This window comes from Prunus persica, chromosome G8 (assembly GCF_000346465.2).
Source record: "Prunus persica cultivar Lovell chromosome G8, Prunus_persica_NCBIv2, whole genome shotgun sequence".
NCBI lineage: Eukaryota > Viridiplantae > Streptophyta > Magnoliopsida > Rosales > Rosaceae > Prunus > Prunus persica.
The window spans coordinates 17,216,965-17,229,105 of record NC_034016.1 but is presented as its reverse complement, the minus strand read 5'-3'; the positions used below and the strand labels follow the sequence as shown (position 1 = coordinate 17,229,105).

Here is a 12,141-nt window from a genome sequence, read left to right as displayed (position 1 = left end):
TTGTTTGGTCGAAATCTTTCTTTACATTTATCATGGTAATTACCTTTCTTGTCCTCATTGTCATAACTTCCTTTTGTTGTATGTATGACTATTATATGAATCGAGAAATTGCAGTTTTATGTCTCTTGATATCCAAAAATACTATATGTAGCAATTTGTTGAAAGAATCCAAATTTCTTTGAAGGGATTTGTTAAATGATAGAATTTAAGCAAATTTGTAAAATGTCATTGTCGCTCAAGTGAGGAGTAAGTGAACACAAGTCTTTCAAACAATGGCTACTAACTTGACTCATAGACTAGTGTAATGGTTTGGAGTAATTGCTCCTTTGGCCAAGGTCCTGGGTTCGAGTCTGAGCATCCGTGTAGTGCCTGTAAGTTTAGTATATTATCACCTCTCTCGATAGGAAAGGTTCTCCACAAAACCAAAACAAAAAACAAAAAAACAATGGCTACTAACAAAGTAGCTAGAGTCTTAAAAACCCTCAAATATAACCAGCAAATTCCAAGTTTCCAACGCAATTTGAGCACATAGAATTATAGATGAAAACAATTATATATACCTTACCTTCTCATATATGACAGGATTCTGAAGCCAGTATTTTATAAGACAACATAGTGGATATACATGTTTGTCCACATTGATCCTTACAAAATATACATTGTTAATAATTTTAACAACTGCACTCTCAGTAGCTAGAGCCTGGATTTCCCATCAGTAAAATTACTCCATTTGCACCAGGAAAGCCCTGAATATAACCCTTTACACCGATGCTCACAGCCTCGAAACTGGTAAACCTGCAGTGGAACAGAAGTTTCAGCAGAAGAGAATTTTCCTGTATGACCTTGACATGGTTTTAAAGACACTGTTACCTAAGGCTTTGGCATTAACAATGCTAGGACTGGCGGCCGGTGGTGGAGCATTCTTGTTGAGGAATGGTTCTACCTGGTTTGGATCTGACCAAATTGGATATCCTTTAATTTTTCCCTAAACCATGTAGTAATGTAAAGGGGGTCAGTACTTTAGTGCCACAGATGAAGATATTCGAGGCCATTTTTGAATGATGTGAATCTTTTCTCTTTTTGTTGCTGCGATTTTCAAAGAGTTAAGTGACATACCAGGACATTGAGAGCAGCCAGTGTTGCCATTCCTTCACGAGTCCACTACATAAACCATCAAGGGACACGGTTAACTCTCTGATCTGAGTAATTCTAAGTTCTTTAGTTTGATATGGTAACAAATTGCTATGTTCTCAAATCAGAAAGGTAGGTCTCCAAACTGTCAGCTTGAAAACAATATGGACCTAAATTACCTTGGAAGCAGAAGCAATGTGAGGTACCACAATAGCATTCTTCAAGTCGGCAAGCCCGGGTTTCATGTAAGGCTCATCCTGATACAACCCCATTTATGAACCACTCAAATGTTAGAGATGGTGACCAGGAGAAAACTGGAATTGGGCAGGGAAGGTAATATTATTTACCTCAAAGACATCCAGACCAACTCTAAACATGGGATTTTGTTTCAAATGCTCTACAAGAGCCACTTCATCAATCACAGGCCCTCTGCTACAGTTTACAAGTACTGCTTCCTGTAAATATATATGTGACATTATTCAACAAGTAAATACAAATGTGAATATTTCACAGTTTTATACAAATAAGAAACATTCGTTCGAGCTTCACCTTCTTCATGATTGCAAGTCTTTCTTTGTTGACTAGATGGTAAGTGGTTTTATCCAGAATTGGGTGAAGGCTTATCTAGAATGAGAATCAATAACCACGGCATAAGAAAGAGAGTAATAAAAAATGGGAAAAAAGGTGTGAGTGGAGCAAGAGCCATACCACATCTGCTTCTCGAAGCACCTCCTCCATGCTTGCTGCTCTTTTCCAAGTCACAGGCTGTTCACCATTGGCTTTAAGGAACTCAGCATAAGCTGGAACATGAAACATACAGGTATCAGAAAAGAGTTAGGCAAGATTTATGCAATAAACTGACTCGACATGCCTGTAACAAACTTTTCTAGCCGTGTAGCCTGGTACAGATCATAGTAAATTAGGTTCATTTTGAAACCTTCAACCTATTAGAAATCAACAGTCACTGATCAGGATTGTTAGCGATAAATCGTGAGAATCAGCAGGGGATAAAGGAAAAGAACAAGGATAAGTCTATGCTTGCCAATCACTAGACTAAGAATAACATATTGGACCAGGAAAAATACCATCATTCTGGCATATGCAGAACCTATACGACCAGCTCCAATCACACCAACAGTCTGTCCTTTGAGTAAGTTTCCCACAAACCTGCCATAGTAAAAGAGACCACTAAATTTTATAATTCATGTACAATGAATGGACAAGCGAAGAATCGATAGTTTTTATAAACACGGTAGTCATACAGGTTAGGAAGCCATCCATCATATAAGCCAGCCCTCATAAATTCATCTGCTTCAACTATTCTTCTAGCAGCTGATACAGAAAGTGAAGCTGCCAGCTCCGCCGTAGTTTCTGTAAGTACTCCCTAACCATAGGAGCAATAAAACCATTTCAATATCCCCAATTTTTCCAAAGAACTAAAAAACTAAAATCCTAAATTTTATTTCATGTACCAAACAGAAATAGAAGATAAGAGGTACTAGTCTTCTGTAAATAAGGTTCCTGACATGTTGGTTAGTGACCATATGTGCAAGCATTTCTGAAGATATGTGAAATCAACAAAACTTCTGTCAGAAACACAAGTACATGAGAAAACTTGCACTATTGGTACCTATAAAACTACAAGAAAACAAGCAGTGGAGTTTGGAACATTCACTTTTCTAGAAAGAAAAAAAAAGGGGGGGGGGGGGGGAAACAAAGAGAGAGCAAAACTCACAGGAGTGTTTCCAACAGCAACTCCATACTTGGTAGCAGCATTAACATCAACATTGTTGTACCCAACAGCCATGTTACTGAAAGCTTTGCCTCCTGCTCTGCTAAGTGCTGAGAACAAAGTCTCTCCCCAATCTTCTGTCAGCTGAAAAACCAACACACAAACACAAATTAACCACTTTAAATACAAAAAATCCAAATTCTAAGGACACCCAACAAAAAAAAAAAAAAAAAAAATTTGCCTGTCCAATAACTCCATCACACTTATCCCCAATCAGAGCAATGATATCCTCAACAGACAGAATTGTTTTCTTCTGGGTACATATCTAAACACAAAAATCAAACATTATCTCATCAAATTCACATAGCTAATGGTCCAAACAGATTAAAGAAACTGAGAAAGTAAAAAAAGAATATTACTTCAACTCTGCAGTCTTGTTCAATTAAGAGATTGATCCAGCGAGTTCCAGGCATGGGTTTTGTGCTGACAACTCTGTATTTCCCATGTGGGTTCCACACTTCAATTGAAACTGGTTTGGCCATGAAAGCTTGTCAGCAGCTCAAAAGGTCTGGCTGAGGATGCCGACTGTAGAAGCAGAGGGCTCTTTAAATTTTTGGTTCTAACTGTTATGGTGTGGTGTGGTGTGGTGTACAATAACATGTAGTCTTCACCAGTAAGATTGATTGAGCGTGTGGACTGTTGAGTTTGTGATGTATTGACCTATTGGTTTTATGGTTTGTATGATAGATTGATGGGTCCTTTCTTTGTTTTTTGTTTTGGTTTTAGGTACAGAAATAATATGATGGGCTCTTCTTGCTTTGGAGTTCTTGGACCTCTCATTAGGTATAAGATAATGATGACATGGCATCATGGATGGATGACACATAACCCTTTTGTTAGTATAAGATTAGGAAAGTGACCAATGACTTTGGACCATTTTCTAGGCACATGAGAATCCCAATTCTAGCAATGGGGAATAGGATGGAACCTTGATTTTTAAGGGGTATTTTGAATAATCAAAGAAATTATGTTAGTGATTATGTATTATTCATCAAATGGTTTAAAATGTCAATGTGTGTTGATTGCAAAACTTTGGTAGCTCGGTCATAACTATAATTTAACAATTTTTTAATCTAGCCTAATTCTAATTCATTTTTCATTCACCTTCACCACAGCTAATTTCAAAGGCGAAAAATTATTCGTATGGAATGAGGGAAGTGGGTCTTTGGACCCATGCAACCGTCTATGGGTCTTGATTTGAGATTGGAGTTGATGAGGTTGTTCCACTGGAAAAGAACTATCAAGTTTGGACCATATCTCAATATAATGAGTGTTGCTTCTCTGTTGGTCTAACCTTTCCCTCTAAACACAGCCCACTAGCTGTCAGTCATGAAGCTTGAGTTTGCCAAAACTGGACTTCAAGGCCCATATCTCAGAAATAATCAGACTTGTTGGGTCATCAAAAGTGAAAGCAGATAAACAAATGGAGATTCAATCAGAAAAAGAAAACCAAAAAAAAACAGATGGATATTCTTAATATATTCCAGATTTGGCTTACTCCTTTTTTCTTGAGCAGGAGATTTGACTTGGTGTCTGGCTTTATGAAGCAAATATAAACCCAAGGTGAATAGCAAGCCACCTTAACAATTTAAGTGGCCAAAATTTCTTCGTTAAGTGCGTGTGCACAGCACAAGCAAGCTTGGGGAATGCGTGTGTAAGCATGTGTAACCAGGATTCTTCTATCATAGGAAGGAAGGGAGGAGGAGGTACCTTATCCTTTTAGGCATTTAATACTACTCCCAAGCTCACTGTAGAAAAAAGTCCAAATTTCAAAATCAACCACCAACTTGGATTTACCTTCCAACTAGTTTTATTCCAAGCAAGATTGACCCCTAACCACCCCATAAATATGTCTTTGCATCTATGGTGTATATACATGTGTTGTGGAGTTTGGATAGACTCATCAAATTTATCCACTACTAAATGGTGCTCTCCAAATCATGTGACAAGGCTTCACTTATTCATATTCTTAGTGAAATATATTATCTTCTTGATGGAGAACAACTTTTATAGGACGGTTAAAAAAGGCTTATAGGGTGTGCTAAGTGGGCGACAACACAAAACTTTTAAAAAAAGTCTCTTATGAAACTTTTTAGTCCAAAAATAATAATAACGAAAAAAAAGAAGAAGTAAGCAATCAACTTTTGTTTATGCTCGGCACTTTCAAAATCAATGAACCAATCATAATAACAGTCTCGTGTATTTTGCGTGTTTCTCTTATGAGTTGACATTATTATTTGATAATTTCATTTGGTATGACATTATTATTTATGTGGTGGTAAATGTTCAAAGTTGAGGAGGAAGAATCGTTTTTAGTGTGCTCCAAGTCCGACCCCATGTATATTAATTTGACAAGTCGGTTGTCTTGTAAAGCTGAAGGTGGGAATGGTAGGGCAGGCTCTACTCAATTTGAGCAATGGACGGAATTGGTGAGTTGTTGACCACTACACTTAACAATCCTAATGAATAATAATAAGGATTGATGCGTCCCTTCAAGACTAGGAAGTGGAAAGTGGAAAGGGAAGGGAAGAAAAATAGTAACGTGAAGGCTATGTGTTCAAAGGGGACGTTGTGGACAAAATGAGGCCATACAATTTGTTTTAGAATTTTAGTTCATGTAGTTTAGAACTATAACAACTAGTTACCTACCCATTATATATATATATATATATAGACCACTTTATTTCATAGAGTTTAGTTTAGAGCGGCTATCAAACACGAGACTTCATATGTAATATGCATACTCTTAATTACTCGAGTTACAATCTCCTTATATATACAATAACATGTATAAAAGGTCATATTTTAAATATAATTTCTTAAGATAATTTACATCCGGTTACAATCTAAATGATAATTACGTACTCTCATAATATTTCTCTAACAAAAGATAATTTCTATTTGAACAATCTTCTTCCCCACCCGCCCCTATCTCTAAAATATTTTTTCAAACTTGCAACTTTATCTTTTTTCTTTTATTTTTTCTTTTTTCAATTTAAAGGTTTAACATATTGATCCATAGTTAGCTCAATAAAATGAGATGGTAAATGTTGATAAAAACAGAAATTAATAAATTTAATAAAAAATAGCTATTTTAGAAGTAGAGAAAGGGGATTTTCGAGAAGAAAATTGAAGAGCTTGACAATTTAGGCGGGTTAAGATGCGTCAAAATAAATTATAAAATTATATTTTAGAATATTCTATATTCAATTTTCAATTTTCGGTTAAAATTTAAACCTTCTCTGAGTTTTGAGCCAGAGCTTATCTTCTTCAGTTATACTTCTTCACCACATTCCCTCTCCCTCTCTCTCCAAATTCTCTTTACCTCCCAAATATAAACCCTTACACAGACACACAGAGAACAAAGAGGTAGAGAGAGAGAGAGAGAGAGAGAGGAGAGAGAAGCCATGGAAAGGCTTCTGTCCTCTTCATCCCCAACCCCTTTGAAACTTCATCTAAAACCCTCTCCTTTTCTCCATCGACTCGGTCGCATTGACTCGGGAAAACTCAACCTCCCCGCTTCCCAACTGCCCAATCTCAGACGGGTCAGCTTGGTTTCCTGCAAACGTCAAAACCCATCTCCACTGTCTTCTTCTTCTCCTCCTCCATCAGCGCCGTCGAACATTTTGCCGTATCTCTCGTCGAACCGGGCCGAGTCTCCAAATGGGTCGGAGCCAAAATACCAGCTTCTCAATCAGATCGCAACTGGGGCTTCTAAGCAGCGCAAGGTATTATGATCTCTCGTTCTATTGAAAGAAATTGATAAATAAATAAAAAATATTTGATTTGATTTTTAAAAAAATTTGTGGGGGCTTTTTTGTTGTTTTTGCTGCAATCATGTTTTGAAATTGCAAACAATTGGTTTCATGGGCGATCGAATGTTTAGTTATTTTCTAAAGAGTTATCTTTTAATTCAATGTAGTTATTTTTGCCCTCTAAATCTGCCATCATCTTTGTATTTCAGAATATGCCTATATGAGATGGTAATGTCCCATCATTCTTTATCAGCTCACGTCCATATAGGCAATAGTAGCGGCCTCATTTGTTGTAGTAAACTCTCTTACAATTTTTTATGGCTGAAAGGATTGTCTTTGGTGGTTCGAACTGCCAAAAATTTGATTATCAACCAATTTGACTTTGGGGTCCTCGAAGAGAATGCATTTCTTACAGTCAAGTTTGGTCCTATCCATAATCCATAGTAATCTTTTGGATTCCAGGCGGTTGGAGAACTGAATGGTATACGTGTTTAGTATTTTGTAGCTAAGTCCTCTTATCTGCCTGGAGAAATAAGTCAGTAAAAATTTTCAATTCCAACACAAAGCCTCTCAACTCTCTGTGCTTTTTAAAAACTTAGCATAGCTTAGTTGGCATGGTACTGGAGTCCTAGGGCTGAAGCTCGTCTCACTAACCACTAGCAGCAAAGCTTTGACATGGGGGGCCGGAAGAAAGGAACAAAATTAGGGAATTTCGCATATGTACCGACCAGTCGATTGGATGTAGGTAGCTTCATTAGATTAGCAATGTTGGATTTTAGTATAGGTCTGGGTGTTTTTGTTGGTCTCAAATGCTTTCATTAAGGTAATATGAGCCAAGTTCAACAGTTTTTTCGAAGGTGTAACAGTCAGTATTCTGGAGTAACCTATCCCCTGTAAGACTGCAAGGGTGCACTGAGATTTTCAAAGTTTCCAAATGATTGCTATACGGCTGTGTTCACGTTTCATATTTTCAACAATTTTCAGATTTTATACAAGGAAATTTCAGACATTATATTCAAAATTTGACGACTTATTATATTGGTAAGCAAGATATTGAAACTGGATGGAACTTTAAACACAAGCTATCTCATAACAGTTAATACCAAAACTACCAGCAAGTCAAGTGGATTCTCTCTTATTAACTTCTTGTCTACTTGGTTGCACCCTCAGGGTAAGTTTTAAATCTAATCTTTAGAAGAGGACTGTGGATCTTAACAGGGAGTCACTATGATAGAAATCATGGATTGGAGTAGGAACGTAGATGATACTGTCTAGACAAGTTTTCATTATTGTCCAAGTGTGTGCATCGGTGCAATTATATCTTACCCCATGGCAGTTTCGTATTTGATTTACAACTACTATCAACATGAAATTTATAAGTTATATCAAAATATTCTTTGAGAATATATTGTTTCTTTCTTTTTGGCGTGGAGGTGGGGCTGCAAATTCCCACCTACAGTTACTTTCACTTTTCACATGCAACCATTAATCCATTTATTTTGACCAGATAACTTACGTTTATATTCCTAACATGTCCAGGCCATCACCACTGGGGCATTTGTTGTGCTTTCTGCTCTTGTTTTGATCTTAATACAACCAGCTTTTGCACCAGCAGCTTTTGCATCCTTTCAAACTGCAACAAAGACAGGTAGCCCGGCTGCTGCTATTGGGAGAAGACTGATCCAGACTGAATTACTTAGTAGTGCATGGACTGGTTTCTTTGCTGGTTGTTTACACACATTATCAGGGCCTGACCACCTAGCTGCTTTGGCTCCACTCTCAATAGGACGCACCCGCATTGAAAGTGCTTTAGTTGGAGCCCTATGGGGATGCGGTCATGACGCTGGCCAGGTTATCTTTGGCTTAATATTTCTACTGCTAAAGGATCGGCTTCACATTGAAATCATCCGAACCTGGGGCACAAGAGTTGTGGGCATTACTCTTCTAGTTATTGGTGCTATGGGCATTAAGGAAGCTTCAGAAGTCCCAAGTCCTTGCGTTGCCTTAGAGAATGGCGAGTGTGATGTTAGTGTATATGAATCTCTAGAAACCCCTACAGTTGGGAAGAAGAAGATTGGCTTTGCTACTTTTGCCACTGGAATTGTCCATGGGCTGCAGCCAGATGCATTGATGATGGTCTTACCCGCGCTTGCCTTGCCATCTCGCATTGCTGGTGCTGCATTTCTGGTTATGTTTTTAGTTGGGACCGTGGTTGCAATGGGAAGCTATACAGTCTTTCTAGGCTCATGTAGTCAGGCACTAAAGGATAGAGTTCCCAGAATAACAGAGAAGCTAACATGGGCATCTTCCCTGGTTGCAATTGCTCTCGGGTTTGCCATAATCATCAGCCAGTTCTTCGGGTATAGCCTGTATTAGTATTTTTGACCGAATTAAGATTCACATTTCGCAGGCTTCTCCATGAGTGTTAGATAAAGATCTTAGAAGGATTATTCGATTTGTTTAGAGCAAAAGTTCATCTGCGCAGCACCATTTCTCAGTGAGAGTACCATCATATTTTCTTTTAAAAGCTTTTTCCAGTTTTAATATAGAGGGGCAACCTTTCTACAGTTGTAATTCTTTTATGGTGGAAATCAGATTGGCTTAACGATTTGCATTACTTGATTTGCTTTATGTTAAATGGTTAACCTTTATCTACACAAATGGTTCTATTTTGTTGCACCAGTTCATAGCAGTAATCATTTATGGAAATGTAAATTCCGCATCCAAAATAGTCTCGACTGCTGCCCATCCAAGCAATGATATCCAGTTATCTGCAATGTCGACAGAGTGAAGACATTGTTTGGGCCGGAATTAGAAATTTTTCAATAGGTAAGCTAGCTATAGCTATTAGTTTAAACTTTAATAACCAATATTTTTTGGGTACTTATTGTTTCTATAGGTTTTTTTAGAAATCAAAGTATACATTGGGATAAAAAAATAAAAGATAAAGAGTTAAAATCATGAGTGTTTATTAAGATAATTATAAGCCTACAAAATTGAATATAAGATAATTATAGGCCTACAAAATTGAGTGAACAACGAATTACAAGGCTACATTTGAGTGGGCTATGCTAAGCTTTTATAGGATGAATAATATTAAAATACATATAATTTATTTTAATTTTAAAAAAAGTTACCTAGGCTAGAGCCCATAGCAGCCCTCTACCTAGTTCAGCCAATGCGTCTAATGTGGAATTTGCACTGGTTTTTTTCTTTTTGTCTTCAATCTAATATGACTTTTAGCAGCTAAAAAGAAAAAAAAGGTGGAATTTGTAAAGGTAGAAAATCAGATAGGCACTCAAAGACACTTGGGGCCTCTTTTTGCAAACAACATGGCGTAAATTGAGCCATATGTTGAACCCAAAAAAAAGGTTTACGAGGTAACCAACGGATCTAATCAAACGAAAAAAGTCTTAATTTGTAGATTAGTGATCTCTGATTTGAATTCCTGTGATTGAGAAACTTTTCTTCCTTGTAATTTAAACTTCCACTTGCGTATTTTTATTTATTTTAAATTATGAAGTAAATTGACAATATCGATATCGTTTGACCTCATAGTATTCTTATTCTTGTTATAAAAAATTATGTTAAAATCTAGTATCGTCTTTGTGCATCATGTTGACTATAATGAATCCTATTAACATCTGAAAAATAATGTATTAGGGAGAAAAAATTACATTAGCTACTAACTCTATGCTTAATTTGTAAGTTAGCTGCATTTTCTCAACTGTTGACATATCACTTCTTGATATTTTTCCAGCAGCCTAGAGTCTTGCTAATTTTATAGGTATCTGTCACGTTACTGTCAGAGGCAACATGCTCTTGAGTAATTATTACAAGTGCATGCATTCGTACGTTGGGTTCATTGGAAAGACATCTTATCTTCGATACATGATCTAGATTATAAAGCATGCATACGCCAATAATTCACAAAGTAAAGTTCTTGAGTTTTTTTTATAGATATAAAACTTTCTCGTTTATATTTGAACTAGAAACCTCTTTTAATAAAATTAAGAGATTTTGTATTGTTATGGTTTGATTTTTTTTTAATTTTATCTTTTTTTTATTATTCTGAATTTGTAATTTTTGTTGAGATGCATGTGCCAGAATTTCTTCGATTATGCATGATCGTTAGTGGAACCACATGATCGTTATTGCAATGGTCATTTGTTGTTAGTTTGTATCGGTCCTCGGTATTATTGTTTTTTAACTGAATTATAAATATAATTCTAAATTTTATATAATAAAAAACTCGATATGTGTCATGATTGAAATGAATTTGTAACATCAAATTGAGATATTACCATTATGCTTGGCGTACACAAAAGAGAAAGAGAATTCCTATTTCAATTTCTCCTAAAACAGCAAACCCGCGAATCGAAATCTCTGCCTACTATTATTAAATTGTCCTCACAAAATCGTGAAAAGGGCCCCACACAGAAAGAAGAGAGAAATATCACAGAAATGAGATTGCACCCACAACAAGTTGAATCAGAGCCCCACATCAGATAAATTTTAAATAATAAAAAAAAGTTCAAAAAAAAAAAAGAAGAAAGAAAAACGCTGTACGGCTACTACTGTAAACAGCGGATAACTAGGAGGACCACAGCACCAGAATCTCCCGTCAACGCTTACCCCTTTTCTTTTTTACTTTCTTTTTTGTTTTGCCCAAAACGCAAACCTTCAATTACTTCCAACTATTTTATTTAATTAATTTTCGAAACTACCAATTTTTCTTCTTTCCATTTTATGGCACATTTAACATGGCATGATACAAAGTATTTTGAGCATATCCAAATCTTAGTGGAAATTAATTCGAATGATCTCATCTTTTTAGCTTTCATTATTGTGTTTATACCAAAAATTAACTAGTTGTGAATATATGCACTTTATCATCATGAATCGATACAATGTGTTCGACCCTAATAAAAACACAACAAATCCACTATATGACAATACACTTTTGACTAATCTTTTATTATAGCCTATTTATTTTTTTAATAACTTTTAATTAGATTAATAAGAATACAAAAGATATAGACTGTAAAGAGATTTTTTTCTAATAATATAGCAGACATGAGTAAAACTTTCCAAATAACTTGAGCTGAAAGATTGAAATGACTCTCGAAAATAAATTTTCTAAAACCCCTCTCAACCAGGGACGGACCATGGAAGCAAAATACATGTAGCATACCTACCACCAAGTTAAAATATTTTTTTATAATCAAAACTCAATTATACCCTTTTCTAACCTATTCTCTTTCTTCTACCAAACAACGCACTCAGGTCAAATTATATATATATTCTTCTTTTGGTATTATGGATGGATGCCAAAGCTCAAACCCCAATTCAATTCCTAGGTTGAACATGCATTGGGCTTATCCAAAAAGAAAAAAAAAACTTCTTTAACACTCATAGCTAATGAAGTTTTTTTGTTAAGTTGAAGTGAATGTTTCACTCTTA

At 36.0% G+C, this 12,141-nt stretch overlaps 2 protein-coding genes across 2 annotated transcripts; one reads left to right on the top strand and one right to left on the bottom strand.

Moving 5' to 3' along the window:
- LOC18766854 (glycerate dehydrogenase) lies at positions 535 to 3,474 on the bottom strand. The gene is made up of 13 exons (XM_007199862.2): positions 3,283 to 3,474; positions 3,105 to 3,188; positions 2,867 to 3,007; positions 2,394 to 2,515; positions 2,217 to 2,298; positions 2,003 to 2,075; positions 1,840 to 1,931; positions 1,681 to 1,755; positions 1,479 to 1,586; positions 1,311 to 1,388; positions 1,117 to 1,161; positions 871 to 985; positions 535 to 795 (listed from the first exon to the last, which is right to left on the bottom strand). The coding sequence occupies exons 1-13, from the start codon at positions 3,403 to 3,405 to the stop codon at positions 773 to 775; spliced, it is 1,161 nt and encodes a 386-aa protein (XP_007199924.1). The 5' UTR covers positions 3,406 to 3,474; the 3' UTR covers positions 535 to 772.
- On the top strand, positions 6,165 to 9,333 carry LOC18766160. Its single transcript, XM_007201732.2, has 2 exons — positions 6,165 to 6,651; positions 8,218 to 9,333. Exons 1-2 carry the CDS (start codon positions 6,331 to 6,333, stop codon positions 9,052 to 9,054), a joined length of 1,158 nt encoding a protein of 385 aa, XP_007201794.1. The 5' UTR covers positions 6,165 to 6,330; the 3' UTR covers positions 9,055 to 9,333.